Below are 21,496 nucleotides of genomic sequence, written 5' to 3' on the forward strand. Positions count from 1 at the left end.
CACCATTTTCCATAGCATCACAGTTCCTAGCTCCCTTCTACAAAGAAAGTCTTTGACCAATATTTTGGTTCCCTTTCAATAAGATGATCATAGGTATTGGGGTCTAATTTCTTAATTCCATCCATGGCTTCTTCAAACTGTGTTACAGTGGTAATATTTACGGCAGCCCAAAACAATTTTTTGTAATGTTCACCATCAAACTTCTTCTTAAAATTAGCATAGATGTGCCTAGCACATTGCCTATGCTCAACTTCTGGAATCCTTTCTTTCACAACTTCTAACAATCCCTGTCAAAATTAAAACATGTTGGTGAATGTAAAACTTAATATTAAACAATTAAAAAGTAAAAAGCATAAATCAAAAAGAAACCAATCTAATACCTTATGTTCATCTGAAATGATAGTAAGTCCACTACCATTTCCCCCTCCAATGTCATCCATGAGAATGTCAAGAAACCACTTGCAATAAACTTTATTCTCAACATTTACCACAGCCCACGTGATAGGGTAGATGTTGTTATTCGCATCTCTACCCACTACTGCAAGAAGCTCACCCTTACACAAGCCTTTTAAGTAGCAGCCATCTACACAAATCACCTTTCTACATCCCTCTATCCAACCGTCCCTAACACCTTTGAAGCAGACATAGTACTTTGAAAAATATATAGTTGAGTCAGGCATGATGTCCACATCCATTCTTACCGTAAACCCTGGGTTAGACCTCATAATCTCCTCACCATAATCCTACAACCTTCCATAATGCTCAACCAAAGTACCTTTAATCTAAATCAATGCAAACCTTCTTGCATTTCTACACTGCCCCAAACTAACATTAATATTAAATTTTTTGGAAATTTTAGCTTTCATTTTTCTTAAGTTCATTTTTGGTCTTTCTAATATTTCATTAACAAAATGCTTCCCAATCCACCTATAATTCTCAATTGCTCCAAGTTTGAATGACCTGGAGCAATTGTGATCATCTTTCAGTGACTTAATTTGAAAAGAATGTTCGTCCTTCATCCAAGTGGCCCAAAGTCTAAATGGACATTTATGTGTTGTACCTTTGCTACATTTAGCTAACAACCTGTTCTTATCACTTTTTTCATACCATAAACTATATCCATGTCTAACAACATAATTACTCAATAAACATTTAAGCTCATCGGGGTCAAAAAACTTCATACCTAGTATAGGAAACATTGTAACATCCGGATTCCGAGGTATCTTATTTTAAGTATTTTATATTGAATTTTAGAGAAGGACTCGGCGAGTGGGCGTCCAGACTCGCCGAGTAGGATCGCGATGTTCTGGTCTGATTTATTGAAGGACTCGGCGAGTCCATATGTGGACTCGGCGAGTCCACGCTGTTTAATGAAACCCTAATTTCTCGGGTTTGGGACCTATTTAAGGACCCTTATAGCCACCATTTGCGGCTACCAGACCCTCGAGAGAAACCCTAAGAGTGCTTGAGCGTTTGTGAGAGGGAAGAAGCCATTTTTGATCTTTGTGGGTTGATTTAGCAAGAAAGAAGGAAAGAGGAGAAACAAGGAAGGTTGAGGAGCTCAGATCTATCACTCATTTCATCAGAGGAGGCTACTTGAGGTACTAATCTGTGCTCAATCTTGTGTTATTGGCGTTCTAGTTGAATCTAGGGTTTTCTTATGCCTTCTTGGGCTTGGATTCGAAGTTTGTAAGGTCCCAAGGTGGAGTCCTTCTTAGATCTGGACCTTAAGAGGTCCAGAGAGTCCTATGCATCTTGCTTTTTGCTATTCCATTAGAAATATGTCCCTAGGTTACCATTTTAGTGGTTATTTCACCCAAAGAAGCTTTATGGTCATTGCATGAGTGTAAAGGTCGGACCTTTACGTGATTATAGTAGTTGGGAAGGCCAGATCTATGAATTAGAGGAACAGATCTGACCTCAGAAGGTCATTTGAATATGAGCATGGTGGAAACTCGCCGAGTCCATAAGTGGACTCGACGAGTTGAGTCGGGTTGCCCCGCGACTCGCGATCTGTGACGACCCATGGAGTATAGGGTTGACTCAGCGAGTCAAGAGAGGACCAGGGGCGAAGAGGGCAGGCGTGTACTCGCCGAGTCACCCTAGTGCACTCGGCGAGTCGGGTCAAAGTGTGACCATTGACTTTCGTTGACTTTTAGAGTTTCGGTCAACAGTCGGACTTTTGAGTCAGGGGGGGGGGGTAAAATGGTCTTTTACCCTTTTGAGGGATCGTAGAAGGGGATTTAATATAGCCTTTGAGAGCCATTATTTATTTGAGGATATTGTGTATGTGATTAGGCGGAGGCTAGATCAGTAGATTCGTGTGCGAGATCATCCGAGATACCCGAGGTGAGTCTTCTCGCTATACTTTACCTTGAGTGGTAAGTAGGGTTATGTGACAGAGTATCTTGTATGCTATGTATGTGATGTGTTGCACTGCATTATTTCTATGTGATTTATGTTGTGTGTATTCCAGAGTTTACAGAGTTAGGACCGGAAGGTCCACAGAGTTAGGACCAGAGGGTCCACAGAGTTCGGGCCAGTGGGCCCATAGAGTTATAGCCTCGAGTGGCTAATATGTGTTATATGTGGTATTTTGGGGAACTCACTAAGCTTCGTGCTTACCGTGTTATGTGTTATGTGTTTCAGGTTGTTCTCAGGAATCGCGGGAAGGCACCGGCTTGATTGTACACACCAGACAAAGAGTTATGTTTTGAGGATCCTGGATTTTTAATGGAGTTGTGCTTTGTAATTTGAATAAACGAGATTTCATACAATATGTTATGAAGAGTATGCATTTTAAAAATGAAAAATTGTTTTAAATTTTCACGGTGTTACAACCATCTTCTTCCAATTTTAGTTTGGATCATGGACGGGATACATTGGTTTCACATCAACTTCTTCGTTTGTTGCATCTGTGTCGGAACCATCTTCTGATTTCTTGTTAGGACAAAGGGCATTAAGAAATGAATCATCAAGTGGTTTCTTACTAGACACCACTTCATCCTCTTCATGGTCAGGTAAAATCGCGTCCGAAAATGTAGAATCATCAACTTCGTCTTCATCCTCTACAACCGAATCATATTCATCAGGATTCTCCTCCTCGATCCAATCGAAAATGGGTTAATTGTACTGATCAATGTACACATTAATTCTTTTTTCTTGGCTTCCATTACCAACCTCAAGGAACTCTCTGTAATCTCCTTCATTCTGAATTACTCCTAACCCTTCACTCAACCTTTCATGTGGAAGACAGTAGTAAACATCCTTGCAGTTGATATTCTTTGTGAGCTTTTCAAGGAATGTAATGAAATCTGAAAATACCATAGCGTTGAAGTCGACATCTCGTACAGATGCAATTTCTGGGTTGAAATATACAAGGGGGTTAGGGAAAATACACCATTATAGTGGACATCCACGATGAGGGATGATCCCTTCGTCATTACAGTCGAAGAAACAGAAATTGATTTCAATTGCAAAGGTTCGACATTGAGAACGAAGAGAAAGGGGAACGACGGAACGAAGGAATGAAAGCGGTGGGTTTTTTTGTTTATGAGCCCTAATTCCAATTACCATTCATATAATGTGTCAAAAATGCTAAGTAATTTCATTTAATGCCACGTAATACAACATAATGCCACGTAATATACCAAATCAGGAAAAACCTACGATCATCGGTCATATCACCTTAATAAGTACATGTCAAACAAGTTCAATTGGCAAATGTATACGAAAAAACATTGTTACCTTAATGTGTACAGACCCTAAACTACGTTACCTTTCTATTTCATTAACCTAAACTAAAAATGTTCATGAAATCATCTTAAACCGGTGATTTCCCAAAATACCCTTACGTTTATATTATGAGATATTTATGAGATATGCTATGAGATATTATGCATGCTAGAGATAGGCTAGGTATTTCATATGTTAGGACTAGAGTGGCCTGATTTGTGATGCCTTAGCCTAGGAGTTACTGTTATCTGTTATGCACTTCTGAGTATGTGCTAAGTAGGAGAATCCAGCAGGAATCCTTGTAGAGAAGGATTTGAGTACAAGAGTAATCTAGGAGAGATGCCTAGATGAGCATTATAGAGCCTAGTCGAGAGAGTAGCTAGATACCCGCAAGGGGTAGAGTTGCAGAGTTCGGCGATATCTTTAAGTATGAGCAGAGGAAGTGGAGTTATCACCTAGAGTGAGTTCTATGTATTCATTCGATGCCCGAATGCTGCTTGCTTTGTGCTCTGTGGGACTCTCGATGATGGGAGTCAGCTACTAAGTGAATATGACGATATTCAGGAGGAAGATGGCTGGCATCATTAGGAATTCTTCAGCAGCTGATGACGGAGAAGTGTGAGGACCTAGGGAGAACCTAGGGGTGATCATGGTCAGATGAGTGCGCTGACAGAGTAGAGCATTTCGCTGGGGAGCGAGCACGCGTAATAAGACTGACGGCTGAGAAGGTTGAGCAGCTACTTTGGGAATCTGGGATGGTCCGTGTAGAAAGTATGGGTAGATGTGGCAGGTAGTATGGGCACGTACTACTGAAAGCAGAGGACCCATACTCGATGCATGGAGTATTCCGGAGGATTCTAAATAGCAGATTGAGAGGTGATGTCATGGTTCGAGTTCCATGATTGGTAGCTGATTGAGAGGTGATTCCATGGTTCGAGTACCATGATCTGTAGCAGATCGAGAGGTGGCCATGTGGTTCGAGTACCATGACCCGTGGCAGTTAGTGTTATTGGTTCTACCAGTTACCCCGTGGTGATTGGTTAGACCGAGATCAGAGGTGAAAGAGTATGGGGCTAGAGGGCCATGATGAACGAGTTTTAGTGAAGCATCCCTTAATAGGGAAATCGAGTTAGCCCCGAGGGATTGTTGGTGAGATGCCGATTGGAGTCGCAAGATTCAGGAATGAATAGAGATGGCAGTTATAGAGGATTACAGCCTGAGTTGAGAAATCAGCCGAAGGTGGAGGTGTCTTTTGCTGTGACCTGAGCGGTGTTATTTCTATGGGAAACATGAGAGGTATTGAGATTTTCGGTTTCCAAGGTTGGGGGTGAGCCCTGTGGGGTAGCTTTGGTTACGATCTTTCATCAGAGTATTTGGGCAGTATGTTTGTCGAGAAGTAATGTTAGAGCATGAGCAGGTTGTCAGTGGGGATTGAGATGATTAAGGACAAGGATACACCCTATTTGAGCATAGTAGGGCATGTATTAGCTGCAGCGGTAGACGATCAAGAAGAGGACATTGTGTTAGGATCGAGACACTTAACACACGACTCTAAACACACACACAGCTCACGAAAAACAAGAACACAAGGATGAACACGAGGTATTTAACGTGGTTCGGTCCTTCTCTGACCTACGTCCACCGGTAACTAGGAATTTATATTTCTTGGTGCTAATCTGCACTCTTTCTGTGTTACTCTAGATACAAGTTTTACAAATACAGATGAATCTCTTATATAGAGATGGAAATCAGAAGTAGTCAAAAAACACAACCGGGTCTTCAGCCAACCTTTGAAAAAAGCTTCACACATTGTTCCTGGTTTCCTGCCATTTTTGACCAGTTGTGGCTTCACACATGGTTCCTGGTTTCCTGCCATTTTTTACCAACTTTTCTGTGGATTCACACTCAACAATCTTCGTGGATTCACACTCAACAATCTCCCACTTGAAGCCACGGAACAATCTTCACTTGTGCTTCAACTGTGCATCTGTATTTTAAAAAAATTTGATCTTAACTCCTTCCTAGTTACCCTGGCCTTCTCTTCAATTAACCTGAAGGCCAATTGAAGCTTTCATTAGCTCCAACACATCAGTCATGGCTAAGTCTGCTACTGACCTGTTCTCTGTCTCCACCGGCTCCCACTGAAATGAACTGCCCGATCCTGGAACATCCTGAGAACAAACGACACTCTCCATGTGAAGCAGATAATCTGGAGAGACTTTTACAGATGGAATACTGGTTCTCTTAACCCACTGTGTTCTGGGTATTCTAGCTGAAACAAAGCCCATGCTCCCACTGCTATGAATGCCCTTGACTGGTTTTTCTGAACCGTTCCAAACACGTTCAACCTGAATCTGACCTGTGACTCTGGGTTTGCCATCTGCAAAGCAAACCTTCTTCTGTCCACGAGACTCTATGAACCGGATTTTGTTTTTCTTCTGAACTGGGACGGTTACTCCCTCAGACGGTAAACTGACCATATATAATGAACCCCTATTATGTCCACGAGCTATCACAAGATTTCCTTTGACAACCTTCCACTGCCCATTCCTGAACTTAACCTCGTGTCCCTGTTCATCCAACTGCCCAACAGAAATCAACTGTTTCTTCAGACTTGGAATTACCCGGACATCCTTCAAAGTCCATGGACCGACTGGAGTCTTCAGATCTAAGTCACATATGCTCGTCACATCAAGAACCTCATCGTTCGCCAGTCTTACCTTACCAAAATCCCCTTCTTTCAGATTCCGCAGTGCTTCACGGATGTGGGTAGCGTGAAATGAAGCACCCGAATCCATAACCTAGGAATCCACATTGCTCTCCACACTACTGATCAAAACATCATCATCTGAATGGTCTGCTGCAACGTTAACTTCTTTCTTGTCTTTTAGACATTGATTCCTGAAATGTCCAACCTCTTTACAGTTCCAACAAGTCACATCATTTCGAGTCCTCGACTGACTCTTTCTCTTGTTCCCGCTCCCACTACCTCTGTTATTTCTTCTACCTCTGACCGCATTCAACTGTTCACTTGATGATTCCCTGGAATTTCTTCGTCTGACGTCTTCGCCTAGAATTAAATCCCGAATTCCCTCAAAAGTGAGCTCTTTTGATCCTGCGGAACTAGTAACGGCTGTAACTGTTCCGGACCAACTGTCAGGTAATGATGATAACAATAGTAAATCTTGAACTTCGTCGTCAAATTTTATTCCCACTGACCCAAGTCTGGATAAAATCGAGTTCAAATTGTTGATGTGTACTGTAACTGAACTTCCTTCCCTCATCCTCGTGTTGACTAGTTCCCGAATCAGGAAGACTTTATTTGCTGCTGACGGCTTCTCGTACATATTAGACAATGCCTCCATGATTCCCTTTGCCGAAGTCTCCTTCAAAATGTTGAAGGCAACATCCTTTGACAACGTCAGTCTAATAAATGCCTTGGCCTTCTTATCCAAAGTCTCCCAGTTTGCCTGTGTCATCGCCTCCGGTTTTTCACCTAAAACTGCGTCCAAGTCTTTCTGCACGAGCAAATCTTCAATTTGCATCTTCCACCAACCAAAATCTTTCCCATCAAACTTCTCAATCTGAAGCTTACTGCTTTCTGCCATTTTCTGAAAGAACAATGACCTATCTTGCAATTTTCTGGAAATTCAGGGGCCAAATTGCAAATTTTCAAATCTGCTACAGTGTTGCTACAGTGCCTGCTGACGTCACCGCTGACGTCGTGCTACAGTGCCTGCTATAGTGTCTGCTGATGTCACCGCTGGCGTCGTGCTACAGTGCCTGCTACAGTGTCGTCTTCTCCGGCGGACTGCTACAGTGTCTGGTGCTATAGTGTCGTCTTCTCCTGCGAACTGCTACAATGAATCCGTCAGCTACAGTAACTTTGACCGGTGATTTTAGGAGCCTTCCGGTGGTCGAAAAAATTCAGAAAAATTATTTTCGGAATCTGCGGAACGAGACCTTTCCAACAGTCTACACCAAATTCGTTTTTGAGAAAAAAAAATTCGACCAAAAACAGAAAATCACCCTTTGGAGCTAAACCAAGGCTCTGATACCACTTGTTAGGATCGAGACATTTAACACACGACTCTAAACACACACACAGCTCACGAAAAACAAGAACACAAGGATGAACACGAGGGATTTAACGTGGTTCGATCCTTCTCTGACCTACGTCCACCGGTAACTAGGAATTTATATTTCTTGGTGCTAATCTGCACTCTTTCTGTGTTACTCTAGATACAAGTTTTACAAATACAGATGAATCTCTTATATAGAGATGGAAATCAGAAGTAGTCAAAAAACACAACCGGGTCTTCAGCCAACCTTTGAAAAAAGCTTCACACATTGTTCCTGGTTTCCTGCCATTTTTGACCAGTTGTGGCTTCACACATGGTTCCTGGTTCCTGCCATTTTTGACCAACTTTTCTGTGGATTCACACTCAACAATCTCCGTGGATTCACACTCAACACATTGGGGCGGTGGCTCTTATTGTCTATAATGAGAATCGAGTATGGTAATGAGGACTCCACTCTTATTACAACCCACGTGATGGAACGTTGGTTGAAGAGTCGAGGATGAGGAATATGATGGTTCGTTATTTTCAGACTGAGAGTCAGGGCTACGACTGGACGGTTGAGATGTCCGGTTGTGGGATGGTACGAGATTCTGAAGGACTAGAGATAGTCATGATGAGAAGTTTCTGAGGATTTCATCGGAGAATTGGGGTATTTGGAATTGCTTGACCTCCATCAGGGAGATCATCGAGCATTGCGTATCACCTTCCAAGAATAGGTGCGATGTTATTGGTAAAAACAGTCTGTGGGTTAGATTGTTGGCAAACGAATTGGTGATGGTTCGAACCCTGAGTGGGGGGAGAACCGGGTATTTTTTTAGGAGATCAGAGAATTGTTCAAAAGCGGTTAGAGAACTGGATAGAGAGGTCGGCGGTGCGAATTCCTGAGGCCAGGGTTATTGGGGGTCAAGGAGAGGTGCAGAGCGAGATAGTGCATGTGGTACGTGTTTGAGAAAGGATGAGTGTCTCCACGGCAAGTGGCCGTTGGTCGGAGACCTTGTGGTGGTTAGGAATCCTTCAAGGGTAAAATGGCGACTTCGAGGTGGTTGGCTTATGAGGTTAGTTCAGCGGTTGAGAAATTCTGGTTCAGAGTATGAGCTATTATATGCAGTATGGGAAGGGAAGAAGTTGACTGGGCAACCAACTTCAGGGTCATTATGAGTATTCTAGCATGAGTTTTGAGCATTAGAGGAAGAAGTTTCAGATTGTTATCTTTGTGTTCTGAGTCGTTGGCAATTTCTCCGTGTTTTAATTTGGATGATGGAGTATTCCGGGGTTACAAGTGACACATGAGATAGACCGGTTGTGAGGTTCCGAGGAAGCAGTGCGGTATCCGAGTATGATGCCATGAGTATGAGATCAGTGGTAGAGTCTAGACACTGCGAGATGTTGTGATGGTATTCCGGGGTATCCGAGTTTAATGTCCTGAAATCTCGAATTGTTTTGAAATTGAGGTTGAGATGACGAGTGTTGTATCAAGTGTCTATGGTTCCGGTGGGGGCCCTTCAGCTAATTGACATCAAATGGATTTATTTGAGAATGTGTATTGCAGCGAGGAAAAGAGGTTTAGTCACGACGGTGGTCGTCCGAAGCCCGGATGGGTGTGTGTGTGTACCTATCTATGCTGGGCTGCAGAGCATGAGTAATGATCGCAGTGTGGCGTCGATCTGAGGATGAAATTGTGAAGTGGTAAGAGTTAGTGGGGTGGGACTGCGAAGAGCTGCAGTTCAATGAGTTAGTCAAAGAGAGGGTGTTGTGATGCTACGGGGAGCCATAGTACTCACTAGTCAGGAGAGGGCGTTGTGATGCTACGGGAAGCCGTAGTACTCACTAGTCAGAGAGAGGGTGTTGTGATGCTACGGGAAGCCGTAGTACTCACTAGTCAGAGAGAGGGTGCTGTGATGCTACGGGGAGCCGTAGTACTCACTAGTCATAGAGAGGGTGTTGTGATGCTACGGGGAGCCGTAGTACTCACTAGTCAGGAGGGGGTGTTGTGATGCTACGGGGAGCCGTAGTACTCACTAGTCAGAAGAGGGTGTTGTGATGCTACGGGGAGCCGTAGTACCCACTATTCAGTGAGAGTTCGTTGTGATACTGCGGGGAGCCGTAGTCCCACTAGTCAGCGAGAGAATGTTGTGATAAAGTGCTCTCCGATCAGAGCTTGAGACAGAAGAGTTTTAGGCTTGGGTAGCCCTAATATTTGAGTGTGTGGAAGCCTGGGGTCGAACCAGGGGCGTGATTGGGGTCTCCATAATTGTCGGGAGTCGTTATATTCTGAATGGAGCAGTGGTTTTCGCAACCAAAGGGAAGTGGATAAGTGAGGAACGCATGGGTTGCGGGTCATGAGTCATGAGTTGAGTGGTTCGTTGGGACGAGTGGTTCCAACTCTGTGCCGGATCAGACTCTCGAGTTGAGTTCGATTCTAGTGGTGTACTGAGTATGCGAGATGAGATTTTAGATTCTGAGATGGGTCCCAAGTTGAGGGTATTGTTTATCAGCTGATGTCTTAGACCTGTGTAGGTCAACACTCGGGTACGGGAGGTACCGCGAGGCGCATGTATATAGGGAGTGGTGTTCGACAGAGGTCGAGGGGGGAAATGATTTAGTGGGTTTGTGTTATTCGTTGGGGGTAAAGAAAGCTTCGTGACTTGTGTGTCACCGGGCCGAGATTGTTGTGTGAGAAGGAAGTCGGTGAGACATTTCAGGGCATGTTATGGGTGACCTTTGGAGGTGCAACTGTGGAGTCAGGAGTTGACTTAGTGCCCAGTATTAAAAAGGGATACGAGAAACAAAGTTGGGGCTTCCGAATGAGATGTCTGAGGACACTTCTGAACGAGTATGGTTTTTCCCTTGTGTATGAGGGCAGAGTGTTAAGGATTCTATGTCGGATGGGTTCTGATAGCTGTTTAGTGGGCGAGCCCTAGTGAGGTGTGGACCCTTCCGTTTCTTGGGGCGTGATTCGGAGCTTTTAGCATGTTGGTATGAGTGAGCGGTATCCGATTGTTGGATTCGGTCTTGTTAGAATCAGAGGATCAGTGGGTTATCAGGGTTGACATTCGAGGAGCGAATATCATGGTGATCGCTTGAGTAGGTGGTCCGGCGGCGAGTTAGGCCACTAGAGTTTCCAGATATTGGGAAAGAGTATATTGCAGCCGAAGAGTTGGAATAGTTCTGGATTTGGGAGTTCTGTGTGATTTCAGTTGTCTATGGAAGAAGATTTCGGTTTGGCATGAGATCCTTTCGGCGGTGCCTTCGGGTGGTTGGATGAAATTCATATGTGGTTAGGGAGTGATTTCGAGGGCAAAATCAAATTCAAGTGGGGGAGAATTGTAACATCCGGATTCCGAGGTATCTTATTTTAAGTATTTTATATTGAATTTTAGAGAAGGACTCGGCGAGTGGGCGTCCAGACTCGCCGAGTAGGATCGTGATGTTCTGGTCTGATTTATTGAAGGACTCGGCGAGTCCATGTTGTTTAATGAAACCCTAATTTCTCGGGTTTGGGACCTATTTAAGGACCCTTATAGCCACCATTTGCGGCTACCAGACCCTTGAGAGAAACCCTAAGAGTGCTTGAGCGTTTGTGAGAGGGAAGAAGCCATTTTTGATCTTTGTGGGTTGATTTAGCAAGAAAGAAGGAAGGAGGACAAACAAGGAAGGTTGAGGAGCTCATATCTATCACTCATTTCATCAGAGGAGGCTACTTGAGGTACTAATCTGTGCTCAATCTTGTGTTCTTGGCATTCTAGTTGAATCTAGGGTTTTCTTATGCCTTCTTGGGCTTGGATTCGAAGTTTGTAAGGTCCCAAGGTGGAGTCCTTCTTAGATCTGGACCTTAAGAGGTCCAGAGAGTCCTATGCATCTTGCTTTTTGCTATTCCATTAGAAATATGGCGCTAGGTTTCCATTTTAGTGGTTATTTCACCCAAAGAAGCTTTATGGTCATTGCATGAGTGTAAAGGTCGGACCTTTACGTGATTATAGTAGTTGGGAAGGCCAGATCTATGAATTAGAGGAACAGATCTGACCTCAGAAGGTCATTTGAATATGAGCATGGCGGAAACTCGCCGAGTCCATAAGTGGACTCGACGAGTTGAGTCGGGTTGCCCCGCGACACGCGATCTGTGACGACCTATGGAGTATAGGGTTGACTCAGCGAGTCAAGAGAGGACCATGGGCGAAGAGGGCAGGCGTGTACTCGCCGAGTCACCCTAGTGCACTCGGCGAGTCGGGTCAAAGTGTGACCATTGACTTTCGTTGACTTTTAGGGTTTCGGTCAACAGTCGGACTTTTGAGTCAAGGGGGGGGGGGGTAAAATGGTCTTTTACCCTTCTGAGGGATCGTAGAAGGGGATTTAATATAGCCTTTGAGAGCCATTATTTATTTGAGGATATTGTGTATGTGATTAGGCGGAGGCTAGATCAGTAGATTCGTGTGCGAGATCATCCGAGATACCCGAGGTGAGTCTTCTCACTATACTTTACCTTGAGTGGTAAGTAGGGTTATGTGACAGAGTATCTTGTATGCTATGTATGTGATGTGTTGCACTGCATTATTTCTATGTGATTTATGCTGTGTGTATTCCAGAGTTTACAGAGTTAGGACCGGAAGGTTCACAGAGTTAGGACCAGAGGGTCCACAGAGTTCGGGCCAGTGGGCCCATAGAGTTATAGCCTCGAGTGGCTAATATGTGTTATATGTGGTATTTTGGGGAACTCGCTAAGCTTCGTGCTTACCGTGTTATGTGTTATGTGTTTCAGGTTGTTCTCAGGAATCGCGGGAAGGCACCGGCTTGATTGTACACACCAGAGAAAGAGTTATATTTTGAGGATCCTGGATTTTTAATGGAGTTGTGCTTTGTAATTTGAATAAACGAGATTTTCATACAATATGTTATGAAGAGTATGCATTTTAAAAATGAAAAATTGTTTTAAATTTTCACGGTGTTACAACCATCTTCTTCCAATTTTGGTTTGGATCATGGACGGGATACATTGGTTTCACATCAACTTCTTCGTTTGTTGCATCTGTGTCGGAACCATCTTCTGATTTCTTGTTAGGACAAAGGGCATTAAGAAATGAATCATCAAGTCGTTTCTTACTTGACACCACTTCATCTTCTTCATGGTCAGGTAAAATCGCATCCGAAAATGTAGAATCATCAACTTCGTCTTCATCCTCTACAACCGAATCATATTCATCAGGATTCTCCTCCTCGATCCAATCGAAAATGGGTTAATTGTACTGATCAATGTACACATTAATTCTTTTTTCTTGGCTTCCATTACCAACCTCAAGGAACTCTCTGTAATCTCCTTCATTCTGAATTACTCCTAACCCTTCACTCAACCTTTCATGTGGAAGACAGTAGTAAACATCCTTGCAGTTGATATTCTTTGTGAGCTTTTCAAGGAATGTAATGAAATCTGAAAATACCATAGCGTTGAATTCGACATCTCGTACAGATGCAATTTCTAGGTTGAAATATACAAGGGGGTTGGGGAAAATACACCATTATAGTGGACATCCACGATGAGGGATGATCCCTTCGTCATTACAGTCGAAGAAACAGAAATTGATTTCAATTGCAAAGGTTCGACATTGAGAACGAAGAGAAAGGGGAACGACGGAACGAAGGAATGAAAGCGGTGGGTTTTTTTGTTTATGAGCCCTAATTCCAATTACCATTCATATAATGTGTCAAAAATGCTAAGTAATTTCATTTAATGCCACGTAATACAACATAATGCCACGTAATATACCAAATCAGGAAAAACCTACGATCATCGGTCATATCACCTTAATAAGTACATGTCAAACAAGTTCAATTGGCAAATGTATACGAAAAAAACATTGTTACCTTAATGTGTACAGACCCTAAACTACGTTACCTTTCTATTTCATTAACCTAAACTAAAAATGTTGATGAAATCATCTTAAACCGGTCATAAAAAGACAGACCTAAGGAACTAACAAAAAGTTGTAGTGGGACTAGTCCGATCCTAAAACAGAGTCTAGAAAAAAAAAACGGTATTTGTGAGAATATTTATTTTATTTTATGTGATTGTTTTCCTTGATGGAAATTCGCAGTTTCATCTGTATATGACGTTTGCTACTAATGAGCTATTTGAGATTAACTCGTTAAAAGCTCGACTCGAGCCGAATTAAACGAGTTCGAGCTTAGTTTCAGCCTCATTTATTAAACGAGCTCGAGCCCAAGTTTCATCTTTCGAACTCGATTAGGCTCGCGAGCCTAAACAAGCCAATGCATATTTATGTAATATAAGTTTTAATTTTAATTTTATGTATTAATTTGTAACTAATAATTAAATATTAAATATCAAATAATGATAAACAAACTTTTTATCAAGCTTAAAAACACAAATGAGCTTGATATTTGACTATTAGCTAAGCCGAGCTCAGGCACATTTAGGCAGGTCTCACAGACAAGTCGAGCCCGAGCCGAGCTCGAGCATTTTAAATCCACCACGAGCCGAGCTCATGTAAAACTTGATGCTTTAAGAACTTGAAGGTTTAATTTAGTCTATTCATAGTTGCGTGCCCAGTTTGCTTGTTTCCAGGTTCTGAATTTTGATGATATGCTGAGTGGTTTAGATGCGCTCATAGCACAGACGCCTACTAGGTGCTCGACGAAATGGCAGATCATATGTGGAGTTCTAAATGCACTAACATGGAGAAAAATGTGCCTGATACGCTGGATTTTACCAGTATATTCTGCTTGATGATATCATCAATCATCAACAACTTTAGCCTCAATAATATCGCTTTTATTGGCAAACAATTAGGAAATTGCATATATTTTTATTCACTAAAAAAAACTATTCTACCAATGACAAATACCAAAATGGTAATTAAAATGCGTCGAAATTCATAATGTAATGTTGTTATTTTTTTTCTTCATAGTTCGTCTGTAGTTCCGTCTCACCAATAGTCTCCCCCATGTCTAACAAATGAAGAGTTTCCACGCACTGATAAAAGTTACGTAAACTTGAAGCAGCATTGAAGTCGCCTACTCTTGATGACACCCCCGACTTGAGATTAAAAACATGGAGCCCATGAGAAAAAGTATTGAACAACAAAGCTTGCGGATGCAATTCCAAAACACCTAAAATAAAAAGTTGATCTGTTTTCAATTTAAAAACCACAGACCACGAAGCATCTCTCCATACCCGAATCCAACTTTCACTAATTTCATCATTACAAGAAATCAAAGCTAAAGAACCTTGGATGGTTGTTAGTCCCGTTGTCGTCCAAATCCGAATGGATGTAGGCACTGGAATCATATCAAAAACATGAGTGCTCAAATTGAATGTTAGTATACAATTAATGCATACGTTTTTCTTTTCTCTTTGATTAAAATATATCACCCAATGCAACACTCCATTGAAAAAAAAGGAACCGTAACGGATACTCCGAATCTGATTTTGATGTTTAGGGGAAGCAATCTCACACCATGTGCCACTCTTCACAGCATAAACAAATGAATTGTTGCCTTTGACTAACGATATCCAGACAATTTTGTAATCATCACTGATTGGATCGAATCCAAACCCAATCCCTCGCAACGAAAAGGGTTCAGATCTCTGAGGAAATTCAGGCACGATTAGATTGCGCCTGATTGAAGGGTTCCATAGTGTCAAACCTTTTTCAGTCCACAAACAGAAAGTTCCATTACATGAACCCATAGGTGCGCCAGAAGGGAACGGAACTGTTGTTGTTATACCAATGTATCCTCGTTTGGGACACAAATACAATGGCAATTCCTCCTCTCCATGTGATGTGTAAAAGAATTCTTGTTCTTTATTTTTGTCATCACTAATTAGATGAATGAAGTGGATTTTTTTGGGGGATCTAAGAGTGTGCATGCGTATAAAACCAAGGGTAGAAATACAACTATATAACGATTTAGAGAGTGATCTAAATCGGAGGAGGGATTTCGGTGGTAGTCTTGTAAATATTTCAACAATCAAATCTTCGCATAGATAATCCGACATCTGCATTTTTCCAACAAGATAAAAATCAGTTGCAATCAAAAATCATCTCTGTTTGCATAACTTATTAATTCTTGTCAATATTCATGGTTATGTAAATGGATGTACAAGATGTTCATCAACTAAGATTGACTGCGAAACTAATGAGCATGAGTAACTCCAACAGAAGTAATATATTTACACAAAAGTTCAATAGTAAAAGAGTTATGTTCTCAATTACACCATCTAGCTAGGTCGATTTCTCATGCAATCCAAATTAACAAATTAAGTCAAAACTAATATAACACCAAATCAAAGGTTCTGGCTTTGTTTTTCACCAATCCACTAGAAATTCAAGTTTCAGCCTGCCTAAGAATTAAAAGCATAAATCAGAATTACGCATGAAAAAAAAACATGATTTATGTTATTTAATCAAAAGACAGAGTTTCCCAAACATTAAACTTATCTATCATTCAATTAAAGCAAAAACAGAAGTTACCTCGATTAGGAGAATTAAGAAACTGAAAACAGTAAATTTGATAAAAAATTGAATTAGAGCAACCCAGAAAAAGAAATAGCGATTACGTTCCGGCCTTGGTGAGAAGTGAGAAGTGAGAACTGGGATAGAGAGGAGAGGAGAGCGAAAATCTTGCCAAAATCCGGTCGATTGATAGATACTTTGATATGCGTGATTCTGTGAAGAAAGAAGGGATTTTAATCATGAATTCGTGATTATCGGATTACACCGTTTTTCTGTTCCATATATTTCTCCATCAGCTTGTTTTTTGTTTTTTGTTGAACATATATTGATGTATTGCATTAATTTATGTGAACTTAGACCATACCACCCTAAGTTCCTAACAAACATATCAAAACATTGAAGACATTTTATAAGGAGCATTTATAAGTTATTGAATACGACAACAATTAAGATTTAATTTAATTCTAACATCTAAGTTTTAATTATTTTTTCAGTCATGTTGTTTTCTTGATGATCACTCCTCTGCAGCACCGCCCAAAGAAGTAGTTGTAACCTCGACATCATAACGAATGCGTGCATTGCCAAAGCCAATGTCGAACATGCAGATAGTATTGCATGTTACAGTTTCCACTCTTTGATTTTAAACCGAACATCTCATTTAGTTGAGGAAACTTACCAGGTAAGTTCACCCAAGAAACCTCTTTTGAATTAGTTATTTTTAAATGATGTTTTGGAAATGTATTTTTAATGTTGTAAATTATTTAATTTTAAAAAAAATGGTGTACTAGTTTATGAAATATATTTTTTATGTTTTATAATGTTTTTGATAAGATCTTACAATCAAAATTTTGCAAAGCAAAATACAATTCCATATAAAATTTTCATCTTTACAACCTTGGAATAAAGATAAAGATGATGAAAAAACATTATTATAAACAAAAGGCAACAAAATTTTGTTACCTTTGGATCATCAACAACTTTAGCCTCAATAAGTTCTAATTTTATTGGGAAATAAGTGGGAAATTACATATTTGTTTCTTTATTTAAAAAAAGAAAAGAAAAATAATCTCTTTTATATAAATGACAATGACCAAAATCGTAATTAAAATGTGTCTGAAAATCAAAATGTAATTTTATGTTTTCTTCATAGTTCTTCCGTTTCACAAATAGTTTCCCTCATGACTAACAAATGAAGGGTTTTGACACACTGACGTAAAGTTGAAGCAGCATTGAAGTCGACTACTCTTGATGGCACCCCCGTCTTGGGATTAAAAATGTAGAGCCGTTGAAAATAAGTATTGAGCAACAAATCACCATTACTAGTCGGTTGTGGTTGCAATTGCAAAGCTCCTATAACGTAAAGTTCATATGTATTCATTTTAAAAGCCACAGACCACGAAGCATCTCTCCATACCCGAATCCAATTTACACATAACTCCCGTCGACGAGAAATCAAAGCTAAAGAACCTTTGATGGTTGTTAGTCCCATCGCTAACCAATGCTAAGTGGGTGCAACCTATCCAATTTTCATTCATGTTGTTTTTTTGATGACTCTTCTCGACAACTTAATAAAGGCGTACATAGCCAAAACAGCCTAGCTCTGTGTACAGCAATCCTGAAAGACATACGGGAAATATCTCAGTAACAACAACCACCATAATCTCAACAACACAGACTGTAGGGTCTAACATCCTACAATCCATAAGTCAACAACACATGGGGCAAGAAAAGATGAAGAAGCTTTGAATATACACACACACACACATATATATATATATATATATATATATATATATATATATATATATATATATATATATATATATATATATATAACGTCCCAAAATTACCGAATAAAATTTTCATATTAAATAAGTCATAACCATTGATACATTATCTCAAAAGACGATTAGTGTAAAAGTATTATCAAAACATTAGAGTAATATCATAAATAAACATTGCGGAATAAATCTTCAGGGGATGCAGTGTGATCAAACTGGGGTCTTCTGTTTAACACTGGAAGTACCTGGAAATGTTTAAACTACAAAACCATAAGCACAAATGAAACGTCCCAAAATTTAAGACCAAAAATTTCATTTTAGTTATAGTAAAACCATCATCCAAAACGTGTTCATAAAACCTTAAAAGAAAATAAGAGTATATATATCATTCTTCTCAATACATCAAAGTCAAATAAAAGGAGATCATGGTGTGTGTAATGCGATCAACCCGAGCTTTTCCCCTTTAATTCGGAAGTACCTGAAACTGAAAACCGTAAGCATGAAGCTTAGTGAGTTCCCCAAACACCTTATAACATACATATCAACATACGATGGGCCATGCCCGACAAGCATGGGGCCTCGTCCGGGATCGAGCCCCACTCGGAACAGATTTGTCAGAACATGATGGTAAATGATCTCACAATCATCCTGAAACACATATCTCTTATCGGAACCATGACCACCTTGCACCTTGCGGCTGAGAGCATCGACCACCACATTGGCCTTCCCCGGATGGTAAAGGATCGCACAATCATAATCCTTCACCACATCCAACCACCTACGCTGCCTCATGTTTAAATTCGGCTGATCCATCAAATACCTCATGCTCTTGTGATCCGTGTAGATAGTACATGGACCCCATAGAGGTAATGTCGCCAAATATTGAGGGAAAACACCACAACCCCCAACTTTAAATCACGTGTAGGATAATTCGCCTTATGAGGCTTCAGCTGCCTCGAAGCGTAAGCAATAACGAGACCCCTTTACATCAGACGTGCACCCAAACCCGTGATCGACGCATCACAATAAACCATAATATCCTCAAACACCCTCTGGAAGGGTCAGAATCGACGTCTCACACAACTTCTACGTTAAGGACTCAAAAGCTGCCTGCTACTCAGGCCCCAACGAAATGTGATGGTCTTCTTCGTCAACCGAGTCAATGGAACCGCTATATTGGAGAAATCCTAAATGAATCTCCGATTATAACCTGCCAAACCAAAGAAACTTTGAATCTCAGATGGAGACTTCGGAACTTCCCATCTCATCACCGCCTCAACCTTGGGCGAATCGACCGGAATATTGTTTTGGTTGACAAGGTTCCCCAGAAACTACACCTCGCACAACAAAAACTCACACTTGGAGAACTTCACATACAATCTCTCCCTCCTCAAGGTCTCCAATACCTCCCTCAGAAGCTCCTCATGTAGCTCCTAGGTCATAGAATAGACTAGGATGTCATCGATAAAAAAAATCATAGACCGGTCCAACATGGGGTCTGCATATACGATTCATGGTATCCATGAACGAGGTTGGAGCATTGGTGATCCTAAAGGGCATCACCATGAATTCGTAATGACCATAATAAGTTCGGAAGGCCGTCTTCTACGTATCCTCCTCTCTGACCCTCATCCGATGATAACCCGAATGTAGATTAATCTTGGAAAACCAAGATGCACCCTGAAGTTGGCCAAATAAATCGTCAATCCTCGGGAGTGGATAACGGTTCTTCACAATTTGCTTATTCAGCTCTCGGTAATTGATACACATCCAATGTGATCCATCCTTTTTCTTCACAAACAAGATCGGCGCTCCCTATGGCGAACTACTCGGTCGAATAAATTCTTTGTCTAACAGCTCCTGCAATTGTGTAGACAACTCCTGCATCTCTAAGGGAGCTAATCAATAAGGTGCTTTGGCTATCGGAGCCACACCAGGAACCATGTCAATCCAAAACTCCACATGTCTCTCCGGAGGCACTCCAGGAAAATCATCTGGGAACACATCTTGATACTCCCGAACAATTGGAACATTAACCACAGTCTCTTTACCCTTTTCTCGAGTATCCATAACATAGGAAACAAATCTATAACAACCCTACTGAAGATAGAGCTTGGCCCTAGCTGTTGAACATAAAATCGGCCCGCGCTGAACACCCTCTCCCTGAATCACCAACTCTCCCCCACTTGGGGCCCGGATACGCACCAACTACTATTCGCAATCAATCATTTCCCCATTGGGGCTCTACCAATCCATCTCCAAAATAACCTTGCTCTCACCCAGGGGAATAAGAACCAAATTGATCGGATACCACTCGCTGAACAACTCCAAGACATAACCCCGATGAACCCTAGATACTCGTACAGGACAATCGTCGGCAGTATCAACCTCTAGTCTACAATCCAGCTCCCCCGGAGCATCGAAAAACCTCTTGCTAAGGTCAAGAGATTCAAAGGGTCGGGTAGCCCTCAAATCAAACAATACCAAAGTAGAGATACCGTTCACAATGAACGATCCTAAAACAAACCACACAGATATAAGAAGAAAATCAACATAAATAAAGAGATAAGGAGAAGATACATACCAGTCACCATATATGGTGATGTACAAGCCTCTTCGGTTGTCAGCTGGAAAGCCCTACTCCTCACAACATGCGCCTCTTCCTTGCCCTGCCGGCCATCTGTAATCCACAAGGTTGCCGGAGCGGGTACTGCAACTGGTCCTAGTGCTGCTAAACTCAAGCAATTGGCCTTCTTATGGCCCCTCTGATTGAAATGAAAGCAAATCAGATCAAATACCTGGGTGTTGGTGGTGGAAGTGCAATCCCTTCTGAAATGACCCGTTGTACCGCACTTGAAGCATCCAAAACCACCCACCTTGCACGCCCCATTGTACGTCTTGACGCACTCACCGCAGCGGCTTCGGCCCTGCTGGCCCCTCGTCCTCGAGTCAAAAACCTTGGGCCTCTTTCCTGAACCCTCTAAGCTTTGAACATGATCCAATTTCCTCTTCCTCTCCATCTCCAAGTCAATCTCCCTCACTCTGGCTCGCGTTATCATATCCTCTAATGTCCTGAAACTGGATCGGCTCACAAACTGTCGGATATCATTCCTCAACATCATGTGGTACCTCGCCTTCATCATCTCCTCATATGCCATATACTGTGGAACTAATAACACCCTCTCATGGAACATAGTAATGATCTCCGCTACCGTCTCAGTACTCTGGCGAAGGTCCTGAAACTCCGTCGCCAACTGATGGACCTCAATCACAAGTGAAAACTCAGCCCGAAATCTCGTCATAAAATCCTCCAAAGTCATCAACTTAATCGCCTCACCTCCCAAGGCGTGCCCAACCTCCTCCCACCAGTCTCGATCTTTGTCCTTCAGAAGACAGGATGCAATTCGGACCTTCGCCTCCTCAGGATAAA

General features: G+C 41.6%; 1 protein-coding gene across 1 annotated transcript; it reads right to left on the reverse strand.

Moving 5' to 3' along the window:
• Positions 1 to 14,615: 14,615 nt before the first annotated feature.
• Positions 14,616 to 16,542, reverse strand: LOC145125999 (putative F-box protein At3g16210). The gene is made up of 2 exons (XM_079061407.1): positions 16,390 to 16,542; positions 14,616 to 15,828 (listed from the first exon to the last, which is right to left on the reverse strand). The coding sequence occupies exon 2, from the start codon at positions 15,826 to 15,828 to the stop codon at positions 14,719 to 14,721; it is 1,110 nt and encodes a 369-aa protein (XP_078917533.1). The 5' UTR covers positions 16,390 to 16,542; the 3' UTR covers positions 14,616 to 14,718.
• Between the last annotated feature and the right edge of the window lie 4,954 nt (positions 16,543 to 21,496).

The sequence above is a fragment of the Lactuca virosa genome, chromosome 7 (assembly GCF_052849685.1).
Source record: "Lactuca virosa cultivar CGN04683 chromosome 7, Lactuca_virosa_CGN04683_v6, whole genome shotgun sequence".
In the NCBI taxonomy this organism is placed as follows: Eukaryota; Viridiplantae; Streptophyta; class Magnoliopsida; order Asterales; family Asteraceae; genus Lactuca; species Lactuca virosa.